Source organism: Pieris rapae, chromosome 22, assembly GCF_905147795.1.
Source record: "Pieris rapae chromosome 22, ilPieRapa1.1, whole genome shotgun sequence".
NCBI classification, from domain to species: Eukaryota; Metazoa; Arthropoda; class Insecta; order Lepidoptera; family Pieridae; genus Pieris; species Pieris rapae.
This window is the reverse complement of record NC_059530.1, coordinates 4,326,237-4,347,902: the sequence shown is the minus strand read 5'-3', so window position 1 is coordinate 4,347,902 and position 21,666 is coordinate 4,326,237. Positions and strand designations below refer to the sequence as shown.

The following is a 21,666-nucleotide window of genomic DNA, read 5'->3' as shown; positions in this document are numbered from 1 at the left end:
CCGTCGCCTCATTTAGAAGGTGCCAGTCGTTTGCAAATTAAAACGAATTAAAAAGCTAGGACAGCACAATAAAGTTCCAAACGAAAAGTCTTTTTATCTTATTAAAGAAAGAAATGTGTACTTGCTCTTATATAGAACAAATACTTTCTTTTACATATATACTAGCAATACCCCGCGGTTTCTCTCGCGTAGATACGTAGTATCTATCGCGTATATATGTCTGCTAAGTTGGACTATAGATGTTTTTATTATCATTAAAATTTTATTTTACTTAGTTTTTCATAATTAATCTAATCAATACACAAATTTTACATCGAATATATCTAATACATTTTTAACTTCGTAACCTAATGTACATATAATGTCTATACAGGTATTAAAAAATTCTTGATTGCAACTATTTTTTTTAATCAGCCCAGGAATTTTTAACTTCATTATTACATGGTTAAAAATAAAAATTCAAAATACAAAACTTAACAACTAACTAACTTATAATACAAGTCTTACAACTTGTGTGTAAGGACACAAAGCATGTGACGTAGTTTTGTTTTGTTGTCATAATAAACAAAGCCTACGTCTATGGTTTCAAGTCAAAAGCACTTAAACGATACACACTTCAATACTAAGTTCTAATCTACTAATGAGATTCGATCTGTGTTGCGCCCTAAATACCAACTGTAATTGATACAAGACATCGAGTATATAGAAATATCTATGTGTTGACAATGCACTCGACACTTACTGAACACTGGTGTTACATGAATACTTATCTTTTCAAGGAGAGAAGGAGAGAGGAGGAGAAGGATTGGTGATGAGGATGGAAGTGGAAGAGTTTTGAGAAGGCTTCCGAATAGCATGGACTTAATGTAATCTTAATTTAGATTATTTATCATCATTACATTTTTGTTTTTGTTTCTGTTATGTATGTTTTTTCCTTCTTAATAGATTTGTAATATGTATTTTTGCCCTTTTTGCCTACCTTATGTAATTTAATCCATGTTTTTTTTCCTTTACTCACAGTGGTTATCTGGAATAAATCGCTCGAAAGCAATAAGGCTTTACATTAAATTAAATTATGTTTAATATTTTTTGTGTTAATAAATAAATAAATTATAAAATAATCCTAATTATATAGTACAGGAATATATGCTTTTATTTGTTATTCGCACTACATAATACCTACGTTAAAGATTTTTACAGCTCGTATAGATTTCCCATTGTGTTTATCGAATACTACTCAAATGATGTGTTCGTGCTTCTGTTTGCTTCAGTTCAGCTATGTGCTGCTTAAGCTATACCTTTTTTTATTAAATAGTTTTTATTTAGAAGTCAAATCAATTAGCCAATACACAAATAAGAAATGAATCATATGATTTATTCAACCATAAGAGTGATACATAAAGAACAATTTAAAAATGTAGCATAATCTATGGAAAACTGAAACATAACCTGTTCAAAACTTAATAAAATCACTTATTACAATATGTTTCGAACTACTTACTACAAGAAAAAAAGGACGGCAACCTAAGCATTGTGACAAGACAAGTGTCTATAAGCGGCAGATTTTTTATTTTTTTTTTATAGAACAGGGGGCAAACGGGCAGGAGGCTCACCTGATATTAAGTGATACTACCGCCCATGGACACTCTCAATGCCAGAGGGCTCGCGAATGCTTTGCCGGACTTTTAATTATAAATTATTTATTTAACTATTTTAATAATAAATTAGTTTACATAATATATACAACTTTTACAAACAAAAAATCCAACAAAATTTGTTCTCATATATATATTTTTTTAATTATATTTCTCCATTATTCAATGTTCCTACTGAGTTATTTTCACATTAGCAGCTTAGTTTATGTTTGAGGATTATAATTATTTCGAGTCTGGCAGACAATAGATCAAATGCCAAAAGCAACGCCGCGGATATAACCGTGAGACATTTAATTTTCTACGTGAAAGGATAAGGCAAGTAGATTTTCCCGAGCATCCTGGAGTCAAATTGTGTTAGCCGTAGGGTGACATTATAATCTACTGATGCGGTGAGTTAATCTCGTGATTTCCTTAATGTATTATTAAAAGGCTCTTAAAAAAATAATACATAACACTAAATTTAATGTTTTTTGCTAATATCATTAGCAATTATTATAATTGTTTTGTGGGGAGGACAGAAGTGGTTGAGAGTCTCATTTGATGTTATGTGATACCGTACATATATACCCACACTGCCCGAAGGCTTGCAATGTATTGACGGCCTCAATATCGAATTGTTCTAACTGAGCATTATCCTAAATATTGTATTAGTATGTTAGCTTTAAAGTATGATACACCCTGTAGAAAAGCCTTTTTTAAATTAGTATATTACTCAAGTTTTTACTGCGAACAAAAAAAAACATAAATACAACATCTATTGTATCTATGTTCCTTGTGCCCCTTTGTCTAATTCATATCCAGAAGGCAGGTTAATCACTTCACTATAAAAATATATAGGATCAGAAAAAAAACAAAACGTACATTTTAGTACCAATGCAAAATTTTACAATTAATGTTTAAAAACGCCTCATTGCTGATACAATGTCTGTCTTGTATTGATTATATATTTGTTACTAGGGGCTCGTTCCACCTTCATACTTCATACGGGGTGAACATTTTTTGGATATTGATATGTTATTTGATATTGTGGAAGATTTTTTTCGCAGCAAATTATTGTAGTTTTAAGAAGGATCCTTATTTTTTTCTTGCAAATAAAATAGCCTTTATTTACCTGTGTGAAGCATTCGAATGGTGAAAGAATTTTTAAAATCAGTCCAGTAGTTTTTGAGCCAATTCGTTACAAACATACTAAACATACAAATATTTCCTATTTATAATATTAGTATAGACATGTAACTATCATGTTACACAACACAAAGTAACGAACCAATATTTTATTTATAATTTTAATTTTTAAATAAAAACCTTTATGGCCTGTTTCACAATGTATGGATAAAGTGCCAAATAGCTATGCAACACATAAATTATTCGAAAGATAAAAGTTCCGAATAAGATACTTGGCATTTCATGACAAATAGCGCTATCTGACAGTCGTGAAACGCAAAAATACTGTTTATCCTACAAATAAGTAACAATTAGCTTATTTGGAACTTATCCGGACATTGTAAAACAGGCCCTTAAGTTAACAACCTTCTGACAACTGACAACAAATGTTCTGAATATATATCGGATGAATAAAAGTTATATATTGTTTCCAGTTCAGTATGTTAACAAAATTTAAAAAGACCATATATACAAAATGATGTTTGTCGGAGCAATGATGTTACTATCAGCTGCTATTGTCTAGTTTAAGAGATTATTAAACCTTAATTTAGGCCTAAAGGTTAAAGGCGGAAGAATCTTTAGAGATTCTTTCGCTAACTATTAGTAGTTACAGAATATAATAGCCAGAGACTAGAATGCAACCTGAATTTCTGTGGCTTCAAAACTCAATGGTCGAAGAAACTCAACTTTCTTTAGAAAACAAGTTTCAATCGGCTTCAACTTGAAGATTATTTGCAGTTGCTTTTTTATAATCGTTTCGTGCACAAGGGGCTTATCAGCTTTTACCTTTTAAATGTCTATAGTTTTTAATATTTATTTATTTATTTATATGGGTATACATTCTAAAACAATGTGTACACATACACATCAATTAGGTACTTTAGAACTTAAGCAATATAAACAAAAAATAAAACAAAAACAAATTATTAATAATAACAAAATTAAAACTTAAACCACATAAGCCTGCAAAAACAAAGTTACGGAATGTTGGTAGACTGTTGTAAAACACATGAATATTTTCATCAATTTTTGTAATAAAGTTGTAAGAGCGAGATAGCCTATTCACTGGACCTTTAAAACTAGCAGATAATGAAATGTTTAAAAAGTTTTATTATTAATATAGGCTTTGTATAAATTTTAAAACATCTTCATAAAGTGTTTTATGAATTAACTACTCCTATGATGATCCAACGCAAGGTGGCTGATTCGCACGGAGATTTCCAGCAAGGTTCCGGAATAATTTCTATATCCCACATAAGCTGATGCATTTAAAGGCTATATACTCTGTGCATTATACAACTGCAAATGTAAACGGATCTATCAGATCATGGATACGCTTACGGCAAATAATATAAAATTAGTTTGTATATTTGGTCTTATCGGAATACCATGTAACATTTATTTTTCATTTCTTTATCAATATATACATACTAGCTGACCCGGCAAACGTTGTTTTGCCATGTATATTATTTCTAGGAAACATATTTTGAATTCTACTAAAATTAAATTATAATATTTCATTGCAACTCTATTGCGGATCTGTGGATAGATTAAAAAAAATAAAAATAGGGGTTGATCGTATAAGATTGAAAATTGAGCGAGATATGCATTTTTAATAAAATAAATTAATGTTTATAATTAACAAATAAAAATAGGGGTTGGTCGTAGAGGAGTAAAAAATTCAGGGTCATATGAATTTTTTATTCTAAGTCATAACAAAATTTGAAAAAATCTTTGAAAAAAATAAAATTTTTAATTAACAAATAATAAATAAGGGTTGATCGTAGAGGGGTGAAAATTTAGGGTTACATGTATTTTTGTATACAGTATCTTAAAAAATGATAACGAAACATTTTGTCAAAAAAATTATTAAAAAAATATAGGGGTGGACCCACCCTTAACATTTACTAATATTTCATTTTACACAAAAAATCTCTTAAATCGTTACGAATAAGCGTAAAGTGCTTTTTGTCTTACATATCTTTGTGATTATGTATACGAGTCCATTAACTTGTGTGATTCACAAAGGCATTAAGAGTTCAAAGGTCAAAGGCTGTTTCAGAAATTAAAAACCGTGTAGGTTTTCCAATGGATTTTCCGCGAAGGAAAATTAATAATCTCTTTTAAGTCAATTTTGTTTGTATTTTATTTCGCGGATGGCACCTTTTTTAGTGATAAAAAAAAACATCTGAACCATTCAAAACATTTATTTTTTTTATAGAACAGGGGGCAAACGGGCAGGAGGCTGACCCGATGTTAAGTAAAAAACTTGAGAACGGCTTGACAGATCTTGATCGTCTATTTGTCCTTAATTCCCAAAATATAGAAATAATTGTTAACATGTCATATATGCCGGAGGTGGGAGGGAGAACGTAACGCTTCGCTATCGCATTCTTTCTTCAGCCGCACACTTTACTTCGGACCACGTGAACCCAATGGCTCGGGCCTGAACTGAGTATCGTCAGAATCACTACATAGTATAAAACAAAGTCGCTTTCTCTGTCCCTATGTCCCTTTGTATGCTTAAATCTTTGAAACTACGCAACGGATTTTGATGCGGTTTTTTTAATAGATAGAGTGATTCAAGAGGAAGGTTTGTGTATAATAACATCCATTAAATAGTGGAAAAGTACTGTTATTTTTGATGTTTCTAATCTGATGTCGTAAATAATTACAGTTTTTCTGTAGTGTATTTAGTATCGGCATTGCACCCGTGCGAAGCCGGGGCGGGTCGCTTGTTGTTTATAACGGCTACGTTTCCTTCGTTGAAGAGTCCAATCTAGTGCCTGTTGTGCCAGCAACATTCTGTAATTGTTCATTAGAAATCGTCTCGGGCCAGAAGATTCCCAGGATCTATCTCAGGCATCGGTCACCAAAGACCTGGATTCATTGCGTGATAAAAAACACAGGAACCTTAACATACACAAACTAATATCGTTTATCAATTCAAAGTGAATAAAATGAGAACTGCAAAGACGTCAATCATACGACCAGCGGAAGAACCATATTTCACGAAGACAAAGCCATTATTATTTAACTCCAGGACCAATAATAATAACCATCGAAAGCGATGATGTGTAGAGAGGAACGGAGATTACTTCGAAAAACAATAAAAATATTGGCAACTTTCTTCATTAAGCCGTTTTTCACTTTCTAAACACTTTCAGTGTTACATAGCTATGTAACATATATACGTACGTACTTACATACGGGCAGGATGTAAACCTGATGTGAAGTGATAGCCCTTTGACATTCTCAATATTAGAGGGCTGGCGTGTGCCTTACTGGCATTTATGAACGCTCTTTTTTTTTATAAAACAAAGGGCAAACAGGCAGGAGGCTCACCTGATGTTAAGTGATAACCGCCGCCCATGGACACTATTAAATACAATATTTTTATTATAACTATAATATACATACGTTTATTTTGGAACATAAGATCATCATGTTATCACTTATTCCACGTCATTAATTTCGAACCTGTTGGCATTCCTACTCATCGGCAAAGAAGACAGAGGTTGTTGGCCGAGAGAAAAAGCCGGCGTAAAAAAACTCTCTCACGGCTCGCGAGTGCGTTGCCGGCCCTTAAAGAATTTGTACGCTCTTTTCTTGAAGGACCCTAAGTCAACTTGGTTGGAAAATAATTCAGTGGTTCCACAGAGAAGTGGTGCATAGCAAAATCTTAAAAATGGTATGGTATACATAGGATCGCTTATTAGCCATACCATCGTTATGGCATTTAATTGTTTTTATAATAAATAAACCAATAGGAAATAAAAATTCAACAAATTACTATCGAATGTTAGTAATTTGTTGAATAACTATCATTAGATAGTAATAATGTATCCTAAATAATAATGATAAAAGGTCGTACAAATGTCTTCATAACACAAAGATACTTTCAAATAAATGATGTCGAATTTGTTATTTCAATAATAAATAAGTTTACTCGATTATATGAATCATTTTCCTTAAGATACAAGTAAATACCCGCGGGTGATCCCTGAGTCCAATTTATTAATGAATTTAAAATAAGAAATATCTATTACAGCCTTGCTAAATGCTATTTATATACTCTTGGGCTGACGTGGGCAGACGCTAATTAAATATTTAAGTTCTCTGTTTATCAATTATTATTATTGTTGATTAAAAATATTGTAAATACTATATACTTGTGTTTTTAAAAAATAAATAGATTTTTATTTTAATTTTTAATAATATAAAAAATATAAACTAAGGCATATGATATAAAATGTTGTACTTTTATGTACCCCCATGGGTAACAGCCTCCTCCTAGAACAACAATTATCTATTTTTTGCTACCGAGCCATCTTTTTCCCGGCGTTATCTCAATTTTGTTTGTACATCTGACACAAATACAAAACAAAATTATAAAACAACTGTTAAATTATTTCTTTTGAATTAACGCCTTAAGCGAATCGATTACAAGTATTATAAGTACAGATATCAATGGAAAGAAGAGTAATAAAAATAAGAAAATTAGAAGCGTAAAAATCAGACGAAAAGCAAAAGTGATAGAAGCCTGACAATATGCCCTAAAACAGAAGTGGCAATGGGCGGGATAATAAAGCAAGATATACTGATAAATCCTGGTCTATGGTCCTTCAAGAAAATATTGTATTAATTCTTAATAGGCCGGAATCGCACTCGAGAGCGCTCTGGTAGTGAGAGTGTCCATGGCCGACGGTAACAATTTGTACTTAAAACTCGATTTATAAGTGGCGGAGAGTTTCTTGACAGTTCTACTTGACTTCCCTTGACTTGGGAATTGGTTATAAATGTCAATTTAGAATTAATATAACTTTTCCGACATTCATAAGTGTACTTGCTTACCTATATGAATAAAGTTATTTTGACTTTGACTTTTCATATAACATCAGATAAGCCAGGGTTGTTGCCAGCCCTGTTTTATTGTTAGACTAAATGTCATATCCAAAATCGTGGGTGTATGTCAGCCATAGGATAGACATCAACTTCTTGACTTAAAAAAACTAACATAGCAAGGGCGAACACAGTTTAATCCAGGAACATAATATACGTCTTTTAAACAAAATACTTTTTGCGACAAACTATCTGCGCTACTGTCTACCAAAGCTACAAATGAATACTATAAATTTATCTTAGCAAATTACATTCCGTTAGAAAGCTGTATCCTGAGTCTAATTTTTAAAACACACAGAGCGCTCCCGTTTGATATTAGGCTGGTCTTAAAAAGAAATAGGGATGTTGTCGTCGGTCAGACCGTAAGGACCGACTTCGCTAGACGCAATATGCAAGCATACTATACCTATAATAAATTAAATAGGCTGCTTAATATCTACCCGCTCACCGCCTACAACCTTAAAACCCTAATAAAGGACTGGCTTATGAACACGCCTTATGCAGTGTTAGAGCTTACTCATTCCTCACTCACTCACTCATTAACTCACTCACACATTTACACCCACACACTTACTCATGCACATAGGTGTGATGATAACGGTTCAAAAAAGAAAAATAAAAAGGAAACGGTTCAAAAAAATAGGTTAAATAATGTCATTATTTTAAGTAATTAAGTTTGTTATGGAAAGCTGGGAACCCTGACACAGGTATTTTTTACTTAAAAGGGTTTCCAAATCTTTCACTTTGAAAAGAAAATATGCTTAAAATGAATAAAAACTGTTATTATTATTATTATAATACGGTTTTATCAAATTCATTATCAGCACATAACTCAGGAAACAAGCATGACGTATCAAACTAAAATTACTATGAGAATCCATCAAAAATATTAAAGCGTTTGACACAGTACCTTCGAGATTCTTACAAATTTGTATTGTTTATCCAAGCACACGTTGACCAAATAATGAATATTCATAATGAAATTACAATATCTGAAATAAATTAGCATCTCATTACAATAGTGATTATTTGGTTCAGGACATACAATGGATGGTTACGGCTATCATATTCTGTATATATATAGCGAAAAACATGCGAAATAAATCAGTAAAATTTAAAATGTCTCGTTTAACATTGTTGCTTCTATTCGCGCTTTTTGCGATGGCTTTCGCAGAGGACGCATCTTCGGCTGCTCCGTCATCAACATCACCAGCTCCAACATCAACGACGCCAAGCCCGGCCACACCAAAAACCACTCCAAAACCGGATAAAGCGCAAGTATGTTATTCGTTTCCGGTTTAGATAATTCTTGTAATTTAAATTCTTAACCTTTCTATAGAGAGATATTAAATACCAGTTATTAGTTATCATGGAGCGCCAATCTATCAGCCTTAACAAAAATTATAAAATATCTTTTTGTAGTTTATATTTGTAAATGAGGTAAACAGGCAATATATCACTTTGAATTTGGGATCTCCTAATCCAATGTGATATATACATTGCCAGAGGGCTCGCTAGTGCATTGCCGATTAAAAGGCCGGCAACGCACTTGCGAGCCACTTAAGTAACTTCCTTTATTACCGAAAGCATTATATTTTCCTTATTATGTATGTATATCTGTGATCTTTGATATAAATAATCAGGAAAATATAGTTCTTTAGTCTGCGTTGGAGTACCTACGAGTTACTATGATAAGCGATAAGTTTGCCCCTAGTTATGCATAAATGTCGCAAAAGTATATTTGAGGTTTGGATAAGGATTTAATAACATTCTTCTCTTTACAGAATATAATAACAGGTCTGGTGAAAGCTGCTTATGATATACCTAAAGGTTTTTTTGACGCGTGCTCAGATGTAAGTATGGCAAATTGTTTTCCCTTTTTATCTTTCATCTTTCGCTTTTGAAGTATTTAAGTATCGTTCTTTAGACATATTATATAAACTACATATTTGCGTGTTGTTCTCACGAGTATGTAAGTGCGTGCTCCTATTTCACCATGCCTCCTGCTGATAGAGGACAAATCTTTGTTTTTATTTATTTTATTATTCTTTATTACTCAAGGTGTCATATGGAACATGGTGTAATGGTTGCAGCTCCTTACAAACATTGTGTAAAAAAAATTTGGCGATTAAAAAGTGTGGCGGAGAGTGGCGGAGAGTGATTGAGAACTGGCAGTAAAATTAAAATTAGAATCATTAAATGTATATTTCTTTTTTTTTGACGTTCATAAGTGTAAATTATGTTACCTATATGAATAAATGATTTTTGATTTGATTTGAATACAAAAAATAAAGATTTAAAACTATCAATATACATAGCATCGTACTAAAATGGACATTTGATTATGCGAAATTTTGTCTTAATTGGTGGTTTTATTGTTAACAAGTTTGTTTATAACTACGTCAAAAATACACATATACAAAAGACAAATAATGCTTTTACATATGTTCATTAAATACTTCGTAATCTATTTGATGTTGTTTACAGTTCAAGAAGGCAGTGTTTGGTGGATTCTTCTAATACAAAAGGAAACAAAGAAAAAAGACGCGCAGAAAATCAACTACACAATTGTTAATTTTCATATTTAAGACGTAATAAAGACTGTTTACGAATATGATTTTATTTAAATTTAAAACCTTGAATTATATTTGTAATATACAATAAAAGAATATTAATTAACATTCAAGATTACTCTAGTATTTTATTACACTTCTCCAGTTACAAAAATCAATTTTTAAAACAAATATAGAAATGTTCTTCAACTACCTAGTACTTCTATTTAATAATCTTGGATTTTTTTATGGAAAAGAGGCCGAACAGAAGCTTATTGGCTATTAAAAAGAAGTGCTTACTGGCTACCATGGACACATACCAACACCAAGAGATTTAACAGTGTAATCCGTACAAAGGCTTCATAATCATAAAGCTAAGAAAAAACACCTCGCCTGGAGATGATGAAGGATGTAAATTGAAGGAGTAATTGATGGTTGACGGGATATTGCTTGCTGACTTCCGCAACTGATTCCTTTTGTACTGCAGTGATTAGATGTAGCTGACGTGTAAACAGTTTATTTATTTTTATCTAATCTATATATTTATTTAGTTAGGCGTATTATATGCTTTAAGAGGATATATAAGGTGGCAGGAGCCACATGGATTAGGAAAGCAAGAGATCTTTGTGGAGAACACTTGGGGAGGCTGAAAAGCAAGACGATCAAGAAACCGGTGTCTAATAGGAAATAATACCTATGATAATATTAATATTTACCTTAACTAAATTTAGTTAATAGGTATATAGAGTAGAAATAAGATGAAATGTAACTTAACAAGATTGTCAATAAAGGCGATATTTTTTTTTATAAGCTTTAGGTAATGGTCCTGTTCTATTTTTTCAATTACGTGAGAGTTACTAATAAGATTAGGATAAACTATTTGATTTGATTGCGCACATCGGAGTACCAAGGTAGGAAAACTAGAATAGCGGTCTATCCTCCTTTCTGAACTTTTTAGACCTTTTTCTATATCCAGACCAAAAAAAATACTATCGCAACACATCATTAGGAATTGTTTTTTAAATAAAATAACATATGAATTATTATAGCCTCTTTTTTTATCTGAAGGTACTTACCCTTAATTTATTCAATAATTAAGGTCAGACAAAGACAGCCACACGTCTTTTTGTAAAGGTAAAATTGATTGAGTAGGTAATCTTGATATCTTTTTTATATTTAATAAATCATATACATATGTTCTATTTAATTTTAAAATTCAAAGTCATTTATTAATTTAGGTATCACAATGTACACTTATGAACGTCAATAAATAAATATTGAATGCAAAATGCTTCTAGTTTCACATTTACTGACAGTTCTCGAATTAAGGGCGTAAACGAGAAAAACTGGCAATATACTCTCCGCTACTCTTTTTAATCGCCAAGGTTGTATTCATTGGAATGATAGTAAAAACCTGTACTCTCGGTTCCTTCGAGGTCGGAACTAATTACTTTGCAGCTTATGTTCACCTTATATTCAGTATCCATTGTAGAGCTTCTTCCAGCCTCGCTTATTATTTCCTAGTAACCTTTATCCTATCAGTGCTTTTTTATTTAAACTTAAGTTTTGCGCCATAGCGAAACTAAAGTTTTTGCTTAAAACTTTTTGAACCATAATAACATGTTTAAATTCTACACTGTTATTATACTGTTTCTTTTTTTTAATTCATACAATTTTGGCCTTTTCTTGTGTTGACCAGTTACAAAAGTTAGGTTTCTTAAGATTTTTTTGTTGTTTTTCCTCGGTCTAAGGACCAAAAAAGTCTTTGAAGTGAACACAATTTATTCATCAATAAATGAATCATAAAATGTGGCTACGTATCAAGAATAAATGGTGTATGCAATAAAGTTATTAATAGGCCAATATGCTTTTGTGAACACCGTGTGATCTTCAAAGTATGCCTGGAGCATCACATCAAATGCGGACGTTGCAGCTTCGATCCTCAAAACAATATTAAATAAATTTCGTACACAACAATGTAGTCACTGTAGTAACCATTGCTGTACACTGTAGTAGACATTGTCAAATGCACCATTAGTAACAAAACAAATTAAAAACTATATTTTTAAACATTCTATTTTATTATAACCATTCAGCAAACTTTTATCAAAAGTCTCATTTTTCTTCTGGGTCTTAAAGCACGTAGGTTTTTTTAGTTAGTATATACACAATACTGCGCGAAATGCACGTGTGTATTTACGTTATGTAGTATTTTTTATTTGTATTTTATACTGTAAATATAGTAAGTGAATATAGGATTTATTACTTCTTTTAAAAAGAAAGCAAAGCATCACGATCTGTTTTTTTTCTAATTACAATAATAAAACAACGGCCCGTACTCTATGTACTTGTATATAAACTAAAGCTTTCGAGTCACAAAAATAAATTTTCAATTCAAAACCGATTCTGAGATTAACGCGTTCACCAAACACTCAGCCTTGTAGACAACAATGTTAGTATAGCTTTATCACCTGAATCCCTTATTATACACAGGTTTTTGAAACATGTAGGCAGTTATGTAATATGTTGTCCTTATCACTCTCATGCTACTTTGTATATCAAAGTGACAAAAACTTATTTTAACAAAAATTCACGACCTCACCTTTTTGTTGTAATGTCAAAACAAATTAGCTCAACACGCGTAACTAGTTGTTTAACAATGCTCATGGCTAAATGTTAAATTTAAAAGAATTTTCTTTAAGGATTTCATCAGTGTGGCCATGGATTCGAGACTAGCAATAGTTGTTGGTCTTTGCTGCTGCGTGCTAGTTGCGTCTTCTGGAAACGACACTGCATCGGAGGCCGCTGTCTCCAAGGATTATTATCGGCCTAGTGGCGTGAGTATTGCTTCACTTGGGTGATGTAGTAGCCATGTTCGTACTCTATATATAAATTACACTCCAGAACGAAAAAAGTTTTTATGAAGTTAAATTGAACGGGAAAACTCAAATGAGACATTGTAACCGTTCAGTTATTATAAACAACAAAACGTAACTGATAGTTATTTTGTCTTTGGTTTGTTAAATAATAAATAAATCTCAATATACAATATTAGGTATATGTATGTGGAAATAGCAGAAAGGAAAGAAGAGCTGGCAACTATCCCAGACAAAGAATTAGTCTAGCTATTCAAAGGGGGAACACTGTCAGTATCTTCGGAACCTTGCCTAAAGGGACTACTTTTAATAATATATTTTTGTTATTAAAATTTAAGGTTTGTTTATGTTTAAGATGTGTAAAGGAAATTAAATATACTTAACATTATTAATAAACTTAGATATTGATATAAAATAATATATCATATGTTCAGGTCAGCTACTGTTTGAAATTGTTCTGGCACACTGTTCGTAAAACCAAGATCTGAACAAACGTTCATTGGATTTAAAGAACTCGTGTAAATCAAGTGTTTCGGACAATGAACTTGTTCATGTTTTTGTCTCACTCTCGTTACACATGTCTGTCTCTTTCGGTCTTGGCCTCAGATTTCTGAATCTGTTTCATGATGATTTTTAAATCTAATAGGCAAGTAGGTGATCAGCCTTCGGTGCCTGACACACGTCGTCGACTTTTTGGGTCTAAGACATGTCGGTTTCCTCACGATGTTTTCCTTCACCGTTCGAGGAAATGTTAAATGTGCACATAGAAAGAAAGTCCATTGGTGCATAGCCGGGAATCGAACCTACAAACTCAGGGATGAGAGTCCCACGCTAAAGCCACTAGGCCAACAAAGCCCTTTATTTACATATAAATACTAGCTAGAAATAACCAAGGCGGTAACTGAAAAGAGAAATACAATTTATTATATCTTTACCTTTCAGACCCTCGCCAGTGTCGGAAGGATGTTTATTGACATACCACTAGGATTCGTAGAAGCACTGAAAGACGTAAGTGTATAGAATTATATATTAATAAATAAATAAAAAATACCCGTCTTAAATACACTGAAAAGTATTGGTACAAGTTAATAAAACATCGGCGTCTAAGCGCTAATGTGAATTTTATAACATGTCGGTCAATGTCATGAAAACTGCCAGTCTTCACACAAAATCCTCTTTGTCTATGATACTCGCCGCAAATCTGCATCATTTGATACCTTGATTGACAGCACAGCTATTGTGCTATCCTTGAACATACACATATTGCGAATTGATACCCTCCTTTTAGTGTATTAAGTTTGTTGAAATACCTTAATATGAAAACTACTATAAAAATAAAATACATAATATACTACATATATACATAATAAATACTAAGGATTAAAAAAAAAAATCTTAAATAAAATGATGCCCTAATATAAATATACTTAACAAACATTTATTTTCAGGCAGCCGAAGCGATTGAAAGCGTTGCTGTTGCTCTAGTCAAGGGTGTTTTTAGCTGAGTGGTTAAAGACCTATTACTCTTCTTCGTTTTCTTCATTACTGAAGGTAGTGCCTATCGATAAGCCCTAACCAATATATCGACTTGCTGCCTTCACACTGCTGCCAGCCCTCTTGCCGCGGGTTTAGGAACCCACAACTGTTTTATCTGTGGTAGGTGATCGACTCCAACTTCTGCATCATTCCTCCCTATCAATTCCAGTCCGGTAGTCGGTACTATCCGGTTCTGACCTGGCTATCTATATGTTACCCGGTGATAATGAAGAATTGTCTCAAATTTTCGAAATCGGTCCAGTATCAAGAATATTCGTTACAAAAATAAATATATATATTTTTTTTATTTTTTTTCATACATAAGGCTATGCTATGTGCCAATAATTATTTTTTTAGTTATTTTATGAAACGTGTTCGTGACGAAAATAAAACAACATTTTTATTTGTATTCCTTTTTTAAACAGCCAATCATACATTTAATTCAATACATAATTTGTAAATAAGAACTTATAATGTAATTAAATCTATAATTAACAAACATATTATTAATTAAAATAATTATATACATAACAAAAACTTGAATGTCAAGTTTACGAATATAGCTGATAAATGCAAATTAATTTCTAAATTACGCACACCGTGTAATTAGTTGTAAGACCTTTTGAAGACCTGTTTTTGATACTGTTCAACTGATTTTGTATGAGATTTACCGATAACACTACATATAAAAAATACCGTAACTGCTACGAGACGTCGATAAAAGAGAAAACATAAAGAACATCCTTAAGTTTATTAAAATTTAGCAAATAATGTGTCAAACTAAATTTCACTTATATAGTATGAAATATTGAGTGCCCGATGGCAATTAAAACTGAACAGAAGCAATAACATTCGTTGAGAGGTCAGACTGACATGTGATTGAAATGTATTTGACAGTTTTGTCACCGCAATGCGATAACAGTCCTGAAGTTTGTACTATTTCACCTTTACTTTAGTTTGAATCTTCTTTTGAGAAGTATATTTCTGAATAAAATTGATATTTTTTAACATAGATTTCAAAAACCGTATGGAAAAAAAATTTACTGTTAAAGTTTTGACGTATGACATTTTACTCACTCATTCTGTGCATCGGAATGTATTATAATATAATATGTAATTTTGTCAAGATCTTAAAGTTTGGTGCTATCGGTGTTTAGTCAAAATGCCTTAAGTTGTGTATGTAGAAAGTTAAAAACTTAATTTGTATGAAGACAGTTTTGTCTACCAATTTTCATACAAATTAAGGCACCTTGATTAAACCCTCTGAAGTGTTTCTATGTATCAACATTTTCAAATAAAACGCCTATCGAGATTAATATACATATAAAAGTTATGTTAACGTACAATTTTTCTATTTTTTTCTTCTTTTAGGTTTTGTAGGAGCGCTAAAGGATTTTTCATACACAGCTGACATTTTTATTAACGCTTAACAATACCGGTTCTCGGCGAACAATTTTTTGTATAATTTAAGTAACGATGTCATGCTATAAACAAATTACACGGTGCCATAATGAGGAATGAAAAATATATTATTAAAAAGCAGTTTATCAAAGAGATATAATTATATGGGCCGAGTTACACAGGATGCATTTGACAATTTCATAATTCCCTATATATTATTAAATCTCTTTGGTAAAAAATATTTACAATAAGGAAATTATTACATAATGGTGGGGTAAACCAAAATACTGGTGGTAAATACTAAATATATTTGTAGGTATATTTACGGTATTCCTTATAAAACTATTTGTAACTAAGCGGATATCTCTTAATAAAATTTGTACACGTAATAGACAATAGGAGAAGAAACCTCTTCGGATAGCAATTTAAAAAAAAGTTTAAAATTCTTCAAGCCAATTTTTTTCACTATTTCTTGACATAGAGACGAAAAATGCGTGAATTTATAATCATCTGAACATTTTTGGAATCGGAATATTAAAATATTGTAATAAATCAACTGTTTTAAGACATTTATGACTAATGCCTATATTTTAAATTAATCAAACCTAAACCATGGAGGAGCAGATTCGGAGTCTTCTCCAAGCCATCAAGAATCTACGTCCGTAAACGCAAGACAAAAACGACACTAGAGTATTTTCAAGCTCAAATGACAAATGCAAACAAAATTCGTTTAAGATCGACTAGAGATATTCTAGCACTAAGAGTAATGAGATTTTACCAAAGAGATTACTTGACTAGACCATTGGACACCACGTTGATGTAATTATTTTTGTGGGGTTTCTTATCGATATCGTACATAATGTATGTCGGATTAGACGCGGCGATATTCTTCGTGTTCTTATTGCAATCTTTGGCTTCGAAAACCTCATCATCATTTTGAGGGGCCATGTTTAGGTAGGCATCGTCCGATTCTGAACATGAACGAGCTGGGAGATTGTTCAATGTTAGCATCGGTGTTCTCTCCTCTGGCCATTCGTTGACCTCTATTTTTGCGTTCAATTTACGAGCGTCGAAATCGAATTTGGTACTCGGTACACGAGGACTGAATATGTGTTGACTCGGCGGGCTCATTTGTAAGTAGCCTTCGTCATCTATAAAGGAATTATTACGAGGTTAGTCACTTTATGGTGCAGTGAAAGATAGACTGGTGTACCCGTATTAAACAAAATTGAAGGACATATTGGAAAATAAGTAAGTGCATTTTTTTAAAGGCCGGTGAAGTCATGAGTTCTCTGGAATTAAGAGCGTCCATCGACAGCGGTATCACTTAACATCAGGAGAGCCCGTTTGTATTCTGTACTATAAAAAAATTCACACACTTGATACAGAGATAATTTTCTAATTTGTCTATTAGATAAAAATATAATCTATGTTTTGCATAGTTATCTATACTTGTGATAGACAAAAATGGCTTGATTCATAGACTATAGCAGTATTGACTTTGTTTTAATTCTTTGTTTTAAGTCTTACCGGTTTATATTATAGTGCCATTGAATAGTATAGAATAAATAAATATTAAATTGTTCTAGCCCCAGAAAAGTTTCAGTTTAGTTCATGTCACACACACGTAGAGAAGTTATATTATATAAAGAATTGGGTATATATATACAAGTAACGTTAACTTTATTCAGTACTCTTAGCAGCTTACAATAAAATAGTCAAGGAAAACAGTTTTGGCTCTTAGCAACGGTTTACTGGCGTATATAAGTTCTCTATTGAATAGTAGGAAGACTGTACAAAACATAAGTATATAATAATTATGTTTAATTATTACAGTAAATTGTAATTATTTGATATCACGATTCTCAAAAAATAGACTGCCATACCTGATGCCATCAATACAGAACATGAGTACCAGAAATTATAAATAAATAGACGTGCCATTTTTATTGAAAGTTTATAGACGGGGCACTACCATGATAGCGACTGTACACAATTTTGATCAAGCTTTTGATAAAATTAAACTTGGGCAGTGCCGCGTCAGCGTATTTAGTAACTATAAAGGAATTATTTAGGTTAGTCACTTTAAGGTGTAGTGAAAGAGTGACTGGTGTACCCGTATTAAACAAAACCATTTAAGGGCATATTGGATCGTATTTAGTAACGAACATATTGTATAAAGCCTGCACTCTTAGCGTCATATTTAGAAACGAAGTTTGGCGCTACGCTTTAACTATTGTTGTAGTATTGTACGTTAAAAACGTGCATTTTGGACATACGGGAGTCATAGTTCCTTTCAGAATATCATCATTAAATTTCAATTTCAAAGAAACACAAAAATTAATAGTTTCTTGAATGTAACAAACTTGAACTATACACGCCGAGGCCGATTTGATTTTTTTACTTTTATATCTGTTTTAAAACTAAAGTATTTGGAAAGGTTTTACAATAACGAACTAAATCTAACAATGAGAAAACTACCTGGAACCTATGCAATCTTTTGATGAAATTTGCATTTTTGACATGCCTAGATAGAATATCATAAACACTTTATAAGCATGTAAGCTAAACAGAATGAAAGTTTTTTTTTAATTAACAGTTTTTTTTTTCAAAAAATTTCTACAATCCTCTACGCATTAACTGTAAGCTTACCAAACTAAATCAAAAGAGTCATGCTAAGAGTACTGAATAAAAAAAATATTAAAACGCGTCGTATTTATTCCCAATAAGTTTCGAAGCTAAAAAGATTGGCAAAAGGTTTTACACTTATTGTTAGTTACATCAACCATGCCTTATACATTTTATTACCGTATAAGAATCTCTTTCGCGTGATCAGACTGGCGTATTTTCCGTTTCGTCTGACAAAAGGAAAAATGCTTATATGAAATTGGTAGAATGTCGTTTAATAAGATTTATTAAAGTACGATGTGTGTAACACGGAAAACATAAGGTTTTCTTCAACATTGAAGTTGATACATTTGAAATCAACAGCTATAACTCAGCCAGAAATATATAGTAAAAAATCAATACAGAAATTATTCTGTATCCGTTCATATTTGTCATATACTTGTGTAGCTTATTAGTCCATTAAAACGTTACATTTTTTAGGCCTAACCTTGCGTTTTTTAGACGACGCAATTTTATTTTTTTGATGTGTAGGGGGGGTAGTGTAAAGCTAAAACCAAGTTTGTAGGGTCGCCACCCTTGTCCCACGGCCGCCATCTTGAAAATAGGGGTTGAAATGGTATTTACGATATATCTCTTAAACTATTTATTTGATAAAAAAAAAATTGTTAACATTTTTTGTTGCAAATTAAATTCTCTACAACATTGTCCCAGTAACTTTTTGTCGTAGAACTATAAATAAAAATAAAAAATCTTCAGAAATTCGAGTTATTCCCAGTTTGACTTATCTGTGACGTATAACGTATAAAAACCTATATTTTCATTTATGATTTTTTTTGATAACTTTATTAGTATATATTTACAATTTATATAGTACTCCAAAACGTTTAAAATCTTTTATACAGATTACCCTGAATAACACTTTATTTATACTATGAAACATAAACACTAAATTTGTTATAATAAATGAGGGTAGTTCTTACCATGCGCCAACATCTTGGGTGTTGCAGATGGGAAGAACTGGTTAGCATCGTTGGCATAATGATGGGGGCTGGGAGTGACGATGTTGTTATAATCCGGGGCCGATACCATCGCTAAATAGTCCTCTTGATCTGATCTCGCATTTATATCCATGTACATAGCGTTCAAGTCTACGTAATGCTAGAAAAAAAAATGTATGTACAATTTATATACGACAATAAATTTTATATCCGAAGTAGTTCATAGAATTGATATAGAAAAAATAAAAAATATAGAAAAGAATAATGCAACCGGGGATCGAATTCACGTTTTTGTATAAATAAATAAATCAGTGGCGCTACAACTTCTGTAGGTCTTTGCCTCAGATTTCTGAGTCTGTTTCATGATTATTTTTAAATCTAATAGGCAAGTAGGTGATCAGCCTCCAGTGCCTGACACACGTCGTCGACTTTTTGGGTCTAAGACGTGTCGGTTTCCTCACGATGTTTTTCTTCACCGTTCGAGCAAATGTTAAATGCGCACATAGAAAGAAAGTACATTGGTGCACAGCCGAGGACCGAACCTACAACCTCAGGTAAGAGAGTCAACGCACGCTGAAGCCACTAGGCCAACACTGCTCTGTCAATTTTTTGTATTCAATTAGTTTCTTTTGGTAAATTTTAGTGTGTGTGTGTGATAAGTCTCAACTAAGAGATTTATTTTTCCCCGTTCGCAGAAATATGAGCTTAAACTGCACAAAAGAAACTACCCATGTTATGAACTCACGATACAATTATAGTAAAATGTCTTACATTCCGAACATTATCCTCGAGGAAAGAACCCAAAATAACTTGCAGTTCTGAAAATGAGGGCCTCATCGTGGGCTTCTTCTCCCAACACTTCAGCATGACGTCATACAGCCTATCATCAGAATATGTAGGCTTCTCCAGACGATGTCTAAAATCATACAGTTTTAACTTACTCAAATTATTTACCAAAATGTTTATACAATATAGATAAACATGATAAATAATGTAAGGATAAATATTGTGAAATTAATAAATTAAAAAAAACAATTGAAACATTACTAATTGCAATACATGACGATAAAAAATATAACATTTAATTATTCTATTAATTAAATGTTATATTTAATTAATATAACATTAATTAAACTTTGGGTATAAACAATTTAAAAAATATACATTTTTTGAAAATTTTATTGACAAGATTATATTTCCGGTTGTACTTTTTACTGTATAATATTTTAAACACACAGTTTCTACTGATTTATAATATATATTATCATTCTTTATGTGACGCCAAGAAATTTTTAATAAGCCTCCATTAGCCATACTTAGCGTGCTTGTCCCAACGTTAGGTTTTGGATGAATAAGAAACAGATTATAAACAGGATGAAAAAGGCAACGGTGGATGGTGAAGTGGGTTTGTATAACCGTACCTGGACAAAATCCAGAAGTCTACCCCTTTGTGAAAATGAATGTATAAATAAATTTATATAATTACCCCGCAGAGAGCCAGTTAAGCAAGTTTGCCGGGCTGATATTTGGATAAGGCGTTTGTGCAAGTGAGAATAGCTCCCATAGAACAATTCCAAAGGACCAGATGTCTGATTGCGTGGAGAAGATGCGGTCCACCATACATTCTATGGCTAGCCATTTTACCGGTAGAGGGCTCTGTAAAGAAATAATAAATTCAAATTTATTTCTTTTTTGACGTGACAACGTTTTATAATTCGATAGAGCCGGCTGCACGCACGAAAAAACATGACGCATGCGGCGTTACCTCGCTTTGAGGCGTTCCGTTTAAGGCAAGGAAGTGCAAGCGAGATCGCGAAACAAGCGACAAAGAGGCACAATCCTCCGCATTCGGCTGCGTTCGTTGAAAATTTTACATAATTGTATTTATGCGTACAAATAAATGTACTAATCAATTCAAATGTGAAAATTGTGAAAGAATTTAACTGGTTTTTTC

At 32.2% G+C, this 21,666-nt stretch overlaps 1 protein-coding gene across 4 annotated transcripts in view; it reads right to left on the bottom strand.

The window, feature by feature from the left end:
- Positions 1–16,551: 16,551 nt before the first annotated feature.
- LOC110997017 (vascular endothelial growth factor receptor 1) overlaps positions 16,552–21,666 on the bottom strand; it is a 35,260-nt gene continuing 30,145 nt past the window's right edge. For 3 of the 4 annotated variants that reach the window (XM_022264948.2, XM_022264949.2, XM_022264951.2), the window contains 4 exons: positions 21,199–21,368; positions 20,484–20,628; positions 19,695–19,872; positions 16,552–17,237 (listed from right to left, as the gene is read on the bottom strand). In XM_022264948.2, coding sequence (XP_022120640.2) covers positions 16,873–17,237; positions 19,695–19,872; positions 20,484–20,628; positions 21,199–21,368 — 858 coding nt within the window. In that variant the 3' untranslated portion in view covers positions 16,552–16,872. Of the gene's footprint in view, positions 17,238–18,894; positions 18,945–19,694; positions 19,873–20,483; positions 20,629–21,198; positions 21,369–21,666 lie in introns of all 4 variants that reach the window. The other variant, XM_045633053.1, reaches the window with a different exon arrangement.